The sequence below is a fragment of the Coregonus lavaretus genome (genome assembly GCF_964263955.1).
Source record: "Coregonus lavaretus genome assembly, chromosome: 35".
NCBI classification, from domain to species: domain Eukaryota; kingdom Metazoa; phylum Chordata; class Actinopteri; order Salmoniformes; family Salmonidae; genus Coregonus; species Coregonus lavaretus.
In genome coordinates, this window is record NC_140022.1 from 9,618,576 (window position 1) to 9,635,732 (window position 17,157).

General features: G+C 41.2%; 1 protein-coding gene across 1 annotated transcript in view; it reads left to right on the forward strand.

Annotated features, from left to right (window-relative positions):
- Positions 1 to 17,157, forward strand: part of LOC311109876 (uncharacterized protein) — a 310,257-nt gene that overhangs the window by 96,807 nt on the left and 196,293 nt on the right. The window contains exons 7-8 of the mRNA XM_084152890.1: positions 3,624 to 3,650; positions 3,761 to 3,841. Of these exons, the coding sequence (XP_084009016.1) occupies positions 3,624 to 3,650; positions 3,761 to 3,841 (108 nt within the window). The remainder of the gene's footprint in view (positions 1 to 3,623; positions 3,651 to 3,760; positions 3,842 to 17,157) is intronic.

The window sequence follows — 17,157 nt, forward strand, 5'->3', positions numbered from 1 at the left end:
TTCATTAAAAATCCTACAATGTGATTTTCTGGATTTTTTTTTCTCATTTTGTCTGTCATAGTTGACGTGTACCTATGATGAAAATTACAGGCCTCTCTCATCTTTTTAAGTGGGAGAACTTGCACAATTGGTGGCTGACTAAATACTTTTTTTCCCCACTGTATCTGTATTCCTCTACAATCTCTATGTTCTGACCTCTGATAGATGTTGTACGCTTCCTGACGTCTATGCACATCTCTTTGGTCTTGTTGGTATTGAGGACATTTTACATTTTTGTCATTTAGCAGACGCTCTTATCCAGAGCGACTTACAATGTGATTTGTCACACCACTCTACAAAGTCATTTAGGATGGTGTTCCTCGTCATCATGCAACAGGCTGATCAAGGCAGTGTCATCAGCGAACTTAATGAAGTGTCTGTCAGGATGGAAACTAGTACAACTATTATTGCACAGGAGTGGGGACAAAACACATCCCTGAGGAGAGCCTGTGTTGGTGGTGAGTATGTCCGACACGTGGGGATCTACTCTGACCCGCTGTGACCTCTGGCTCAGGAAGTCCAACAGCCACAAAACCATCCCCCCATCTAAGGAGAAGTCCCTAATGAGTCTCTGTGTCAGAAATTAAGGCTGGATTGTGTTGAAGGCAGAAGAAAAGTAAACAGAACCGTGACATGGGATTTGGCACCCTCTAGATATCTATAGACCATGTTGAGGAGAGTAAGAACGGCATCATCAACTCCTCTGCTGGGCTGATAGGCAAACTGAAACGGGTCGAGGAGCTTCTGGGTGGCACTGAGAATATGACTTCTCACAATTCTCTCAAAGCATTTCATTAATAAGGATGTCAAGGCGACAGGGTGGTGGTCATTCAGCAAAGAGGGATTAGATGCTTTAGGAATGGGTATAATTATTGAGTTTTTCCACAATACTGGCACGTGTTGCTGGTAGAGCGAGGATTGCTAAATGTCTGTAAAAACACCAGTCAATGGTTAAGCACAGTGCTTTAACACGTCCAGTTATTTTGTCTGGGCCTGGGCTTTTGTGTGCGTTACAAACCCTGAACAACTTTACATCATCAGCCTGTTTAACAACAACCCTCTCAAACATTTGTAATGAGGCTTCCATTTGTTTTACCTCCGACACAAAGTCGTCAGATTCTAATCTTGAGAAGGAAACATTCAGTTCATTAGCCATGTTCTGGCCCTCATGTCTCCCAAGGTCAGCATTTGTTAGCCATGTTCTGGCCCTCATGTCTCCCAAGGTCAGCATTGGTTTTTACCCTGCCTATGTGGGAGGCACTAGCCATGGATTTAATCCCTCGCCAGGCCACCCTTGAGTTTCCTGAGGAGAGGGTCCTCTCCACCCTTTGCTTGTATGCCTCCTTGTCCACCAGTATCTGTCTTTTGATCTCACGTTGTCTAGCCTGTCTATTACCATCAGCATAAACTGCCTTCTTCCTATTAAGTAGTGATTTTAGATGTTTTGATACCCAAGGCTTATTGTTAGGGAATATTTTACAGGTTTTAGTAGGCACAACTGACTCAACACAGAAGTTTACATAGTCTGAAACAACATCTGTGAGTTCATCAAGATCAGAGCTGTCCTCATATACCTCATATATCCTCATATACCTCCCACATAGTACAGTCAAAACACCCTTGGAGATGAGTGATACTATTGTCGTTCCAGATCTGAACAGTTTTAACTGTAGGTTTCTCCCTCTCCAGGAGCCGACAGTAGGTTGGCCAGAGGTAGACAACATTGTGGTCTGATGTCCCCAGGGGAGGTCTAGTGGTGGCAGACAAATCATTTGGTATTGTCCCATAGCACAAATCAAGAGTCTTATTTTTCCTAGTGTGACATTTCACATACTGCTGGTACATGCGCAGGATCTTGTGCAAAGTACAGTTGTTAAAATCCCCTAAAATAAATGTGGGTGCGTCGGGGGAGATGGATTCCAGTTTCTGTGACAGATTATAAATAATCTCTGATGCTTTTGCTATATTAGCTTTTGGTTGAATGTACACAACGGTAACAAACAATTGGGGGAACTCACAGGGCAGATAGTAGGGTTGCAGTGACACAGAAAGCAGTTCAATGTTGGGGGTACAGAGTATCTGTCTTACCAGGATCGATTTACACCACTGATCCCTGACAAGCAGGCCACAGTGATGTTTCCCTGTGACGGTCAGATCACGGTCTGCTCTGACCAGTGTGAAGCCGGCCGGCTCCACTTCCCTGTCCGGGACTCTGTCATCCAGCCAAGTCTCAGTAAACGCCAGCAAACAGGCCTTCCAGTATTCGTGTTGGAAGCACAGATTCTCTTACAGCTCATCCGCTTTCCCCCTCAGTGACTGGGCATTGATCAGCAAGGTGGTGGGTAAAGGAAGTTTGGTCTTTAATTTTTAAGTCTTTGTCTGATTCCCCTGCGTTTTCGAAGTTTGCATTTGGGTTCGTAATCCACTCGCAGACAATCAGGGATTAGATGGGCCATTGGGATATCGATGGCGTTCGTGTTTGAGTTGCATTGTAGTAGGAACTCTCTTCTGTATTGGATTCCGCTGCCAGCAGAGTTTTCATCATTTAGTCCATCTGTAGCGGGTACACGATCAACAAGATCAGTCCAACACCCCACCACTGTAAAGCCATCGTTGACAGATGGTTTACAAACAAACGTTACACCAAACGTCACACACACTGCAGGATGCAACAGAGCCTCGCACTCCAGGAACAGGGTTGCCTATCCCCGATCTACTGTATGTTACAAATCAAATAGTTCCATCATCATCATTAAATATTGTCACAACAAAGATGTTTGAGAATGCTAAACTGATCTATTCTCTCTTCTTCAGCTAATCCCAGTGATGGAAACAACCAAACCACAGGCAAGTCATCCAGCTCATTTAAGACGTCATGAAGAAGTAGGATAGATGCTCATCTGCATATCTCAGAATATCACGAGAACATAGATTGATTGCTATTTTATTTGAATTCTGTTTTTAATTACTTTAAGTAGGAAGTCTCTGTTTAAGTCAATGACACTTGATGGTAAGGCACAGTTGCATTCCCCTGGAATTCTGCCACTTAGCATCCTTTTCATTGTCATCCATAAGTGAACACAACAAATACTAATGTGGGCTGTGTATGACAATGTTAAGCTCAACTTTTCTCTCTTCTCCTCAGCTAAAGGCAGTGATGGAGTCCAGCCAAAACAAGGCAAGTCATCCAGTTAATTTAAGACTGTATAAAGCAGAAGTAACTTATTTAAAGATGTATTATACAGAAATCACTAAGTTTCCTGGTTGATAAAATTCTAATAGTTTACCTAATTTCAGTTTATGTGAAAAAACAAGCAGTCATTGGGTAGAGAATCATTGTACCATCTAAACCGCTGTGAAAAATATTTTTCCATAACCAAAAATATTGTATATTCAGCTATTTGAAGCTGGTGTACAAAACCGAAATGGAAAGCATAGAAATAGAACAGATTTACCACTTCTTAGACTTGCTTACAACGGGGCTTTTCATGGTCATCTAGAAGTGAACACAACAAATACTAATGTGGTCTGTGTATGAGAATGTTAAGCTCCACTTTTCTCTCTTCTCTTCTCCTCAACTAAAGGCAGTGATGGAGTCCAGCCAGAACAAGGCAGGTCATCCAGTTAAGATTGTAAAGCAGAAGTAACTTCTTTAAGTAGCATTTGATGCAGTAGGAGAGAGGCTGTAGTTGAGGTTTTCCTTCTGTGTGTGATTCTGCAGAGGTTACGGTTCCGCTAACGGACATCAACATAACAGGGGAAGAGGACGCAGACAAAGCTGGAAAGGGGCAGGAGAATGGAGGTGTGTATGATGCGGATAGTTTACCTGATAACAGAGTGCACTGGCAGTTACAGTACACTCAAACCATATTTGTCCCGGAGGATTTGATTCCTATAACTGACTGATTCTTAAAAGCTAAATATACTGAACAAAAATGTAAATGCAACATGCAACAATTTCAACGATTTTACTGAGTTACAGTTCAAATACAATCAGGGGCAGTGATACAGCTTGCAGCACTGTGTGCACTGTGTCTTGATAATGTCTTACATTTGTGTGTCTCTTTTTCATCTCAGGATATCCCCAAGACACCTGGATCGACTTTTTGAGAAAGTGTTGTGGTGGAATGTTTGGTAAGTTTTACCCTAACTTGACTCTGATCCATATTCAACCTGCTAACTGGCTCCCCACAGTATTACAAACACAACATTATTATTATTATTCATGCACTGCACCATATACACATACAGTACTTCCATGCACTGCACACATGCTTCCTCACAGCACAGGACAAGAGGGTTGTTTTTGTCCAATCCCAGAAATCATTAAATCTGTTTTAATTGAATTAGGGCCCTTACTTAGTAATGGGTATCTCCTATTGTGTGTGTTTGTGTTTGTGTGAGAGAAAGCGAGAGTGTGAGTGCACAGCAGTAATCCCACAACCCAGAATATTTCCATGTTTTCTTATATGCAAACTTAAAGGGCAAATACATCTTAAACTCAAGGAACCTCTTCTACTCTGTTTGCTGTAAACACATGTTGATGGATGGTGTAACTTTACAGGAGATGCAGTCAACAATCAGAATTCTATTGCCCTGGATACTGTTTATCACTATGTTGGGGATGATCAGGTTGCCAACCGTGGAGTTTCAGGGGTTCGCTCTGGGGTTACCATGGATACAGTTTATAGCACTGTAGGGGAGAAGTCTTCTAGAGATTACTCCATGAATCAGAATAATAACAATCAGCCCACTAACACAGGTGTTAACACTAACACACCTTTTACATGGTACTTCTAAGGGGCCATTTTGACAATGCAGATATGTGGAGATGTTGCCAGAAATGTGTTACTCACATTATTTGTGGCAGCATTTATTTGAAGAACATGTTTTAGTGACATCTACATACAGTATGAGAAGGTGATGACTAATGTGAGTTTAAAGTTAGCAGTGTGTGGACTAGCCTATATAAAATGTGTATTATGCAGTTGGAATCTGCAACAGAAATGTGCTTTAAATGATGTACGTTTGATGAGTATTTGAAATAACCTGTTTGGTTTTGGTTTCTCTTCACATCTATGCATTCATGCACTGTCAAAATGTTTCCAATAGAGGTAACATTGTGGATAAAGATTCTGTCAACGTCACCCCTTGCTAGTTTATATGTTCCAAAAGCCAATTATTTAATGTGCTTCAGTGTGAGTCTTCTGCTTTATTTGATTTGCTCCATGGTTGTCAATCAGGACATTTTGAGTTCTGAGATCTGCTTCCATTTTGTTTTGTTTGATATGCCTGTTGCTGGTTTAGAAATGTGGCTTGTTTCAGAACGTCTCAAGACCTTTGCAGGTTTTGTGTCTTTAAGAGCTTGTGGTTAAAGCGTTCAACTACTGCAGGGGTAGGTAACCCTGGTCCTGGAGGTCTGCAGGCACTTCATGTTTTTGATTTAACCGACCTGGAAGACCAGGTGTGTTGAATTTAGGCAATCACTGAACTGATCAATTAGCTCAGTTGGTCTGGTGTGGTGCCTAGTTGGAAGAAAATCCTGCAGTACCTCCAGAACTCCAGGAATAGGGTTGCCTATCCCTGACCAATTGTATGTTACAAATCAAAAAGTCTGGGTACAGGGGGTGGCTTGGGTCTAAAATGATTTTGTGAGCCTTGCGGAGGGCCCTGACCTTAAAGATCTCATCCAGGCTTTTCTGTTTGACTCCAAGTACCTTGCTTGCTGTGGTGATAATCCTTCTCATCATATTGCTCTGGCTGACAGTGGCATTGCCAAACCAACAAACAATACAAAAAGTTAATAAAATAATCTCAATGAAAGATTTGTAAAACAGAGTCAGTATAGTACAGTCAATATTAAAAGATCCCAGCTTTTTCAGAAAGTACAGTCTCTGTTGACTCTTTTTGTAGATCAGGTCTGTACATTTATTCCACTGAAGCTTATTGTTCATGAGGACACACAGATATTTGTATTCCTCTACAATCTCTATGTTCTGACCTCTGATAGATGTTGCAGAGGTAGGTGTTGTACGCTTCCTGAAGTCTATGCACATCTCTTTGGTCTTGTTGGTATTGAGGACCAAGTGGGATTTGTCACACCACTCTACAAAGTCATTTAGGATGGTGTTCCTCGTCATCATGCAACAGGCTGATCAAGGCAGTGTCATCAGCGAACTTAATGAGGTGTCTGTTAGGATGGAAACTAGTACAACTAGTAGTGTACAGGAGTGGGGACAAATCACATCCCTGAGGCGAGCCTGTGTTGGTGGTGCGTATGTCCGACACGTGGGGATCTACTCTGACCCGCTGTGACCTCTGGCTCAGGAAGTCTAACAGCCACAAAACCATTCCCCCATCTAAGGAGAAGTCCCTTATGAGACTCTGTGCCAGAATGTAAGGCTGGATTGTGTTGAAGTCAGAAGAAAAGTCAACAGAATAATAATAATATGCCATTTAGCAGACGCTTTTATACAAAGCGACTTACAGTCATGTGTGCATACATGTTTACGTATGGGTGGTCCCGGGCATCGAACCCACTACCCTGAAATTACAAGCACCATGCTCTACCAATTGAGCTACAGAGGACCACAGAACCCTGGCATGGGATTTGGCGCCCTCTAGATGTGTATAGACCATGTTGAGGAGAGTAAGAACGGCATCATCAAGTCCTCTGCTGGGCTGATAGGCAAACTGAAACGGGTCGAGGAGCTTCTGGGTGGCACTAAGAATATGACTTCTCACAATTTTCTCAAAGCATTTCATTACTAAGGATGTCAAGGCGACAGGGCGGTGGTCATTCAGCACAGAGGGATTAGATGCTTTAGGAATGGGTATAATTATTGAGTTTTTCCACAATACTGGCAAATGTTGCTGGTAGAGCGAGGATTGCTAAATGTCTGTAAAAACACCAGTCAGTGGTTCAGCACAGTGCTTTAACACGTCCAGTTATTTTGTCTAGGCCTGGGCTTTTGTGTGCGTTACATCCCCTGAACAACTTTACAACATCAGCCTGTTTAACAACAACCCTCTCAAACATTTGTAATGATGCTTCCATTTGTTTTACCTCCGACACAAAGTCGTCAGATTCAAATCGTGAGAAGAAAACATTCAGTTCATTAGCCATGTTCTGGCCCTCATGTCTCCCAAGGTCAGCATTGGTTAGCCATGTTCTGGCCTTCATATCTCCCAAGGTCAGCATTGGTTAGCCATGTTCTGGCCCTCGTGTCTCCCAAGGTCAGCATTGGTTAGCCATGTTCTGGCCTTCATGTCTCCCAAGGTCAGCATTTGTTAGCCATGTTCTGGCCCTCATGTCTCCCAAGGTCAGCATTGGTTTTTACCCTGCCTATGTGGGAGGCACTAGCCATGGATTTAATCCCTCGCCAGGCCACCCTTGAGTTTCCTGAGGAGAGGGTCCTCTCCACCCTTTGCTTGTATGCCTCCTTGTCCACCAGTATCTGTCTTTTGATCTCACGTTGTCTAGCCTGTCTATAACCATCAGCATAAAAGGCCTTCTTCCTATTAAGTAGTGATTTTAGATTTTTTGATACCCAAGGCTTATTGTTAGGGAAGATTTTACAGGTTTTAGTAGGCACAACTGACTCAGAAGTTTACATAGTCTGAAACAACATCTGTGAGTTCATCAAGATCAGAGCTGTCCTCATAGACCTCATATATCCTCATATACCTCCCACATAGTACAGTCAAAACACCCTTGGAGATGAGTGATACTATTGTCGTTCCAGATCTGAACAGTTTTAACTGTAGGTTTCTCCCTCTCCAGGAGCCGACAGTAGGTTGGCCAGAGGTAGACAACATTGTGGTCTGATGTCCCCAGGGGAGGTCTAGTGGTGGCAGAGAAAGCATTTGGTATTGTCCCATAGCACAAATCAAGAGTCTTATTTTTCCTAGTGTGACATTTCACATACTGGTGGTACGTGCGCAGGATCTTGTGCAAAGTACAGTTGTTAAAATCCCCTAAAATAAATGTGGGTGCGTCGGGGGAGATGGATTCCAGTTTCTGTGACAGATTATAAATAATCTCTGATGCTTTTGCTATATTAGCTTTTGGTTGAATGTACACAACGGTAACAAACAATTGGGGGAACTCACGGGGCAGATAGTAGGGTCGCAGTGACACAGAAAGCAGTTCAATGTTGGGGGTACAGAGTATCTCTCTTACCAGGATCGATTTACACCACTGGTCCCTGACAAGCAGGCCACAGTGATGTTTCCCTGTGACGGTCAGATCACGGTCCGCTCTGACCAGTGTGAAGCCGGCCGGCTCCACTTCCCTGTCCGGGACTCTGTCATCCAGCCAAGTCTCAGTAAACGCCAGCAAACAGGCCTCCCAGTATTCGTGTTGGAAGCGCAGATTCTCTGACAGCTCATCCGCTTTCCCCCTCAGTGACTGGGCATTGATCAGCAAGGTGGGTGGGTAAGGTGGGTAAGGGAAGTTTGGTCTTTAATTTTTAAGTATTTGTCTGATTCCCCCGCGTTTTCCACTCAGGGATTATATGTGCCATTGGGATATCTATGGCATTCGTGTTTGAGTTGCATTGTAGTAGGAACTCTCTTCTGTATTGGATTCCGCTGCCAGCAGCGTTTTCATAATTTAGTCCATCTGTAGCGGGTACACGATCAACAAGATCAGTCCAACACCCCACCACTGTAAAGCCATCGTTGACAGATGGTTTACAAACAAAGTGTACAAATTAAAAACATAAAAGAACGTCACACACACTGCGGGATGCAACAGAGCCTTGCACTCCAGGAACAGAGTTGCCTATCCCTGATCTACTGTATGTTACAAATCAAATAGTTGTATCATCATCATTAAATATTGTCACAACAAAGATGTTTGAGAATGCTAAACTGATCTCTTCTCTCTTCTTCAGCCAAAGCCAGTGATGGAAACAACCAAACCACAGGCAAGTCATCCAGCTAATTTAAGACGTCAGTAAAGAATCCAGTGTTTTAGGATGGTAAGTATGAGTCTGAGAAAGACACTAACCACAAGATGTATTAAGAAAGCATTTGGAAGTGCTCACATTGTTATTACATTGTTATTATGTGTGTGATCAACATGTGGGATTTGTCTTTTAATTTGGATGCCATGAAAGTCAAACATTGTTTTGTCGCTTCAACAAAACAAAACCAGCCATGATGTCATAACATACTCTAGAGTCTAGGCTACCTGAGAGAAATCTGACCTGCAATTTGTAAACAAAGCTGCTGTATTTATAACTCATAAAAACGTATTCATCACTTTGAAGTGACCCAAATGGCAACTTAAGCTTTCATCTATCCATTTCGAGATATATTAAACAAAACAAAAAAAGTGATATTTTATTTGGGACTTAGTCTGCCTTTAAAGGAAAGGAAGAACACCTGTTGTTGCATTTATAACATAAGACCAAGAGTTTTTCCAGACCATGTGACCTGACCAGGGAAAAACTCCTGGTCCTAGTCATTGGTAATGTTTTGTCTCATGAGCTCTGATCTCTATTGCTTCCTTCCAGGTGGTGGTCTTCCTGGTGCTGAACTGAGGACCACAAAAATGGGGTTTGAAGGCTCTCAGTACATGCCTCCATGTCTGTTACATTGAGACAAACGACCAAGAAGAGAGAAACTGTTGGAGATGTTTTTAATGTACTATACATTTAAAATGGAAAATAGGCAAATATTGCACATAGTAACTTGCATTCAATCAGATGAAGTACAGTGAGCTACAAAGTATTGGCACAGAGACATCTTTTGTTATTTTGGCTCTGTACTCCAGCACTTTGGATTTGAAATTAGATAATGACTATAAGGTTAAAGTGTAGACTGTCAGCTTTAACCCGATATGAATGAGAATACCCTCAAATTAAAGCTGACAGTCAGTCTGCACTTTAACCTCATAGTCATTGTGTCATTTAAAATCCAAAGTGCTGGAGTACAAAGCCAAAACAACCAAAACACGTGTGACTGTCCCAACAATTTTGGAGCTCACTGTATAATGTGATGAGCCGTGTGCTTTATGAACTTACAGTACTTCAGACATTTGAGGCCAATATTTGTATCTCAGAACATTTGGTGATTGACAAAAACAAGAGATTCTTACCCTTTCTCACTATTCATACCTCGTCTTTACAAATCTCCATCAATTTGTGCAGGTTGTTTTTGTTGTTTGAAGCCATAGTATCAATCACTTTGTGGTTGTATGATACCTTTTCAGGTATTTTCCCCAGAGCGCTTTATGCCAACCCATTCCACTTTCTGTTTTAAATCACAGCTTGTGAATGTCTTATATCATTTAATAATTTACTAATTCTTCAAGCCTTCACTTGACTTAAGTCAAGGTATTTGTACAGGTTGTTATTGTTTTAGTTATTTTTCTCAGAGTAATTTATGCCAACCCCCACAATAGGCAAAGTCTAGTGTAGGGAGAGAGTGTTGGTTGAGAGGAACCAGGCCTGAGAGGTAGGGCTCATCCTCATCTGCCTTGTAAAGAGAGTGCTCTGCAGTACTGAGATGTTGTATTACTAACAACAATGGTGCATGTGTATTTGTTTTAATACCTTAATATTCCTTCAAATTTCCCTCTGGTATACAGTGCTGCTTGAAAATATGTGAACCCTACAGGGCTGTCATTATTTTTGCTATAAAATATTAAAATAAACATAAAATCCTTATCTAAACCCCAATTCGTAATAAAGACATTCAAGTAAATGACAAACAAAAAAGAAATGATATTTTCATTGTTTATTTAACAGTAACTCAGATTTGATGTGTCCAAAAATATGTGAACCCCTTCAGTCAATAGCTTGTGGCACCTCCATTAGCAGCGGTAACTTGGACTAAACGTCTCCTATAGCCAGTAAAATCAGTCTGACATCTGTTTTGAGTGATTTTTGCACACTCCTCCTTACAGAATTCAGCCAATTGAGTGAGGTTTGAGGGGTTTCTGGCATGAACTGCCCGCTTCAGGTCCTGTCACAGCATCTCGATTGGATTTAGGTCAGGACTTTGACTTGCCCAATCCAAAACAAAAAATCTTCTTTCTCCTGAGCCATTCTTTGGTAGATTTGCTTGAATGCTTTGGGTCGTTGTCTTGTTGGAAGACCCATTTTCGTCCCAGCTTTATCTCCTTGACTGATGGCCTGACATTCTGTTCAAGATTCTCCTGGTATACCTCAGAATTCATGGTTCCCTTAATGATGTGAAGTCATCCAGGTCCAGAGGAGGAAAAGCAGCCCCAGATCTTGACATTCCCACCACCATGCTTGACTGTTGGGATAAGGTTATTTTGGTGGTAGGCAGCGTTGGGTTTGCGCCAAACATAGCTGTGTTGATTGTGACCAAAAAGGTCAATTTTGGACTCATCGGTCCAGAGACTGTACTTCCAGAAACCTTCAGGTTTGTCCAGGTGGTCTCTGGCAAATTTAAGACTGGTTTTTTTTGACAGCAGAGGCTTCTTCCTAGCAACCCTCCCATGAATGACATTTCGATTCAGTGTTCTTATTGTTGAAGCATGCACAGTTACCTGAGATACAGCAAGGGAGGTCTGCAAATCTCTAGATGGTATGTTTGGGTTGGCTTTTACCCTGATTTATTATTGTTATTGTGGCTCTTGGGGATATTTTGGAAGGGCGTCCACTTCTAGGCCGAGTTGCTGTCATGTTAAATGCTCTCCATTTGTAAATTATTTGCCTCACAGTGGACTGATTATTTTATAGCCTTCCCCAGACTGATGTGCTCTCACTACCCTCATCCTGATGTCCTCTGCGATCTCCTTTCCTCTAGGCATGGTGTGCTTTGCATTCACCTGGATGGGTAACACCAAACCGACCAGGTTTCTTATCTCTATTTATCAGAGTCCCGCCCAAACTCTTTCCTAATGATCTCTCCTTTGATTCGTTCATTTGGTAGCTAATTATTTACCCACCTGATTCTACTTACCTACTTGATTTAACCAATGCAACTTGGGGTTCACTTATTTTTGCACCTGCACTAATTCCTTTTTAATTTTGTTTTTCTACTACACACATGATTTCCTCTACACCAACATATGGTATTGGTAAATATAAACCTGTTATGTCAGATCAAAAAGACTGGTTCTGATTAAATGAAGATTTCATGGTCAAAACTGAAAAAAGGGCTCACATACTTTCAAGCAGCAGTGTATATCTGAGCATATCTGTTTTCACAATATAATTTTGTCACAGGGATTTTAATAATTTTTTCTCTCAAATATATCTTTACATCAATCTGTGTAAGGAGTAACGGCGGTGTTCACTAGTTGCCACCAGATTGGTAAGAACATTTGTTGGGCAAGACAACTAACCAGGGATATCCCAGGTTTTAGTTCTGTTACTGGTATGTCTCAGGTAATTATGTTACAGAAGAAGATGTTATGAATTAAGACCAGCCACATTGCTTTATTTTGGGACTGGACTGTTCTAAAATGGAGTCCTGGCACATGCAAAAACCTGTACTTGTACAATCATTGTATGTATCCCTGTTTAAACTCCAGACCTCACACTGTAGTGATGTGTTGATGACCGAACGCTTGTGTTGTCCATGTACACATCTGAACTCCAATTCTGTTTCGACACTTTGTCTTAAGAATGTTTTTTTTTCTCCAAACTTGATTGGTGAAAGCAATACAGAGGAAGGTCCGTATAGGGCTGGGCTGAGCCATCATCAACATATGTATCCCTATCTGAACCCTTCAGATCTATGAATACTGAGCTAGGGAAAGGGATTAGTTGACACTAGACTTAGAGATCAGTCTCGTTGCATGCACTGGATGACTTCTCAGGCAGGTTTGCCAAACGGATCACACCACAGGACCGACGATTCCTAAATCAAGTGTCAACTCCTTCCTTCCGAGACATGCTGCTGTGCAAAACAAATGCACTTCAAAGCGCAGTGTGTTAAAAATATTTTATCTGCAACGATTGAATTCCAGCCTGCATATACTGACAATCCTTTGTGAATTTGAGGTGTTTGATATTTAAATTTTTTCAATAAAGGAGTTGAGTTCTATATTTTCTTTTCTTATTTTGACCTCTGACAGTGATCACATTTTTTACTAACCTGATTGGTGAAAGCAATATACTGTATACATTATCTGTTATCAGTGTGTGTGCGCATGTTTGTTCCAATTCTTGCAGTATTGCTGTGAGTGTCTGTGTGTGTGTGCCTCTATATTAAATAGCAGATTATTCAGTGCCTCACAAGCTTTTCTTCCTGCTTTGTCTTTGTCTCTCTCTCCTGGATTTACAGAGGCAGTCCCTAAACCCACAATCACTTCTTCCTGTAACTCCAACAAAACCTACTGCATTCTGACCTGTGAAGGCAACGCCAATGGTGCTGAACCAGTCACCTACAGCTGGAAAGTGGGAGAGGGGGCGTGGGAGGTCTTAGACAAACAGCTATAAGAGTGACAATGGCAAATCAACCAACAGTTACAAGTACAGCTGCAAGCTGAAAAACTCTTGTTAGTGGGGAAGTCAGCGAGCCAGTTGGAGAAGTGTTTGGCTCAGGTGAGTGGTAATGATAGGCCAGGGCAGTAGGTATCCTAGCGGTTAAGAGCAATGGGCCAGTAACTGAGAGGTCGCTTGTTCGAAACCCTGAGCCGACTAGGTCAAAACATCTGTCTGTGCCCTTGAGCAAGGCACTTAACCCTAATCACTCTGGATAGGAACGTCTGCTAAAGGACTAAAATGTCAATAGGTCTGATTATTATTACTGATGATTATGTTATTACATATAACAAAACATTTTTAAATCAGTCGACATTTTAGAGTCAAACAGTGCTGGTACTGCCATTTGAATTGCTGCCGGTGACCGTACCCTACTTGTTTTGACCACTTGCATTGGTGTTCATAGAAAATTGACCAGTAGGGACAATACATTCTTAGTATTTAGTAACGGAGCACTTGCTCATAGAATCTACTGTAGTTAGATGATTTGTTGTGGTGCAGGTTAACATAACAGTAACAGTGGTAACATTCCCCCTCTTACTTGTTAGTAGGCAACCTTTATGACAGGGTTTGGGTACATTAGGTTTGTGTTTTGGAAATTCCCATGGCTACAAGAGTCACCGCGCTGAAGTGAACCATCTTATTGTCAACATGTGGGGTTAGTAAGTGCCAAGTTGTAGGTGAGTGGGAGCAAGTAGTACTACCAATATGTCTACATCATTTTGCTGACAACCACTAATTCTGAAGGTGGATACTGGTTCTACCTGTATTTACAGTAGTGTTCAGGTGTGCGTGAACAGTACACCTGTTGCCTATTGGTACTATCTGATGTATCCTCATTATTGAAGTAGCTTAGAGTATAAATGTGGGAGAAATCTTCAACAGCTCAGAGCTTGTGATCTTGCAACATAAAGCAACTTTATTTAATCATTTTTCTTACAGAATCATGGATTCTAAAATATATGAGAACGGTTAAACTAATCTCTGTCTACTTCATAGAGAAGTATAGGTAAATCCTCTGGACCAGTAGACACCAGCTCAGATACAGCATGTACAGCCATATAGAGTAGCTCAGATACTCTGTCTACTTCATAGAGAAGTATAGGTAAATCCTCTGGACCAGTAGACACCAGCTCAGATACAGCATGTACAGCCATATAGAGTAGCTCAGATACTCTGTCTACTTCATAGAGAAGTATAGGTAAATCCTCTGGACCAGTAGACACCAGCTCAGATACAGCATGTACAGCCATAGAGAGTAGCTCAGATACTGTCTACTTCATAGAGAAGTATAGGTAAATCCTCTTGACCAGTAGACACCAGCTCAGATACAACATGTGTACCAGAAGAAACAAGTTGAAAAGCACTTATTGAATATATAGTTTGTTTGACAAATATTTAGATTATGTACAGGGAAGGTTTGTTTCTCTTCAGTAAACTCATATCTTTTTCTATCAATTTCTACTATACATAATAGTATCATATTGTTTTCCTGTATGGGCTGTCATGTTTAGCTATCATTTTTCAACTTTTAATAATGTGAATTATAATGAAATGTTGATCCATGCAACAAGATGTCAAAAATGTATTATGTTTTGAGGAAAATATTTTGTTCTGTGAATGTTTTTGTGTGCATGCCTCAAAGCCTATAGGTGAATGGCTAGGCTGGTGAATCAAAATCCCTCACTCAGTGGACAGGAGGAAAATTAAATTAACTATAATTATTAAGTTATCTTTGAATATTACAGTATTGCCAACTGTTGTTACATTATAGCACAGTGATCCTATCAATTCCAAATTCTATATGTAATTCTGTACATTGTAGCCAATTATTCACACAGGGAAGCGTCAAAGACCAGGTATGGGCACATTTACATTTACGTCATTTAGCAGACGCTCTTATCCAGAGCGACTTACAGTTAGTGAATACATTATACATACACTACAGCCCTATACTGGCCCCCCGTGGGAATCGAACCCACAATCCTGGCGTTGCAAACGCCATGCTCTATCAACTGAGCTACATCCCTGCCGGCCATTCCCTCCCCTACCCTGGACGACGCTGGGCAAATTGTGCGCCGCCCATGAGTCTCCCGGTCGCGGCCGGCTGCGACAGAGCCTGGATTCGAACCAGGATCTCTAGTGGCACAGTTAGCACTGCGATGCAGTGCCTTAGACCACTGCGCCACTCACGACTACAGCAAGGAATATTCCAAAAGTGGTTAGATTTTTTTTATATTACAGTTATTATGGAATGTTAACATAATGCCAGGTGTAGGTATAGTGTGATTGTATTGCAGCTATTAAACATTATTTACAAGTCAAATGGAACATAATTTTATTTTCCACCACCTTATTTTATTTTCCACAAAGAGGTCAAACATAGGGAGGAACTAAACCTAATTACTTTCACAGCCTCGGGAAATAAAGATCAGAAGTAGACTAGGTGAACCACACAGTGTTTTAGGATGTCTCATTTGAATTTACTGTTATGTATTATCTTTACAAACAAACTAGCAGAAAATATGCCCAAACTAACGCTCATCATCTGGCTTTGTCTGGCGCAAATGGTCTCCGCAGGTAAATTGAACCGACTGACAGGGGCAAACCTGGCATTTGGCCTACCTAATATTGGCTACTTGTTTGCTATTCTGTGCTAATTGTATAGCCTAGTCTACAACATCACATCCTAATCTTTGACATCTTTGATTATCATGAACAATATGTATATGTAAGATAATGTGCTTTATGAACACTGCGCTGTAACTTCAAGTTAGAAGCGCATCCGGCAAAGGGAATCTTATCATAGATTTTAATAACTACGTTATGGATGAACAATAATCTAAACACACTCTTCATATTTATTTTCAACATGGAAAGTCAGAATGGTTTTAAACGACGTCTCTGTGGGTTTCAATGAGAAATAAGGACCGCACCCTTCTAATTCAGTTGAGCTACAGTATGTGTAGACCATGTATCTGATGTTGTCTGGACCAAAAGAGTATGGCGCCAGAACGAATCAGTTAGATGGGCATTTGATGTTAATAGGCGGGCCCGTTTTTTTTGCCACGGGACCTCCTGTGTTGATGCCCTTGCATTGTTAATGGGGTTATAATTAAGCAATAAGGCCCAAGGGTGTGTGGTATATGGTCAATTTACCATGACTAACGTCTGTTCTTATGCACAATGCGGAGTGCCTGGATACAGCCCTTTGCCATGGTATATTGCCAATATACCACAAATCCCTGAGGTGCCTAATTGCTATTATAAACTGGTTACCAACAAAATTATAGCAGTAAAAATACATGTTTTGTCATACCCATGGTGTATAGTCTGATATACCACGGCTTTCAGACAATCAACATTTAGTGCTTGAACCACCCAGTTTATAATAAAGACCATATGCAGCTCGTGAGTTTCAAGTTTAACCATTTCTACCTATCTGCTTGCCAGTTATGATTATTTTTATATGCACATTTTCATGCAACAGTTTCATTTCAATAATAACGTTTTTGTTTCTCAGAATTATTGTCATGTGGTTGATCATAAAAATCGGAATTAAAATGATTAAAATCTAAAAGTGAAAATTCTACTAAATGCAAGAGCACCAGCCTTTGCCATATGGACACACTGATACACCGTAATC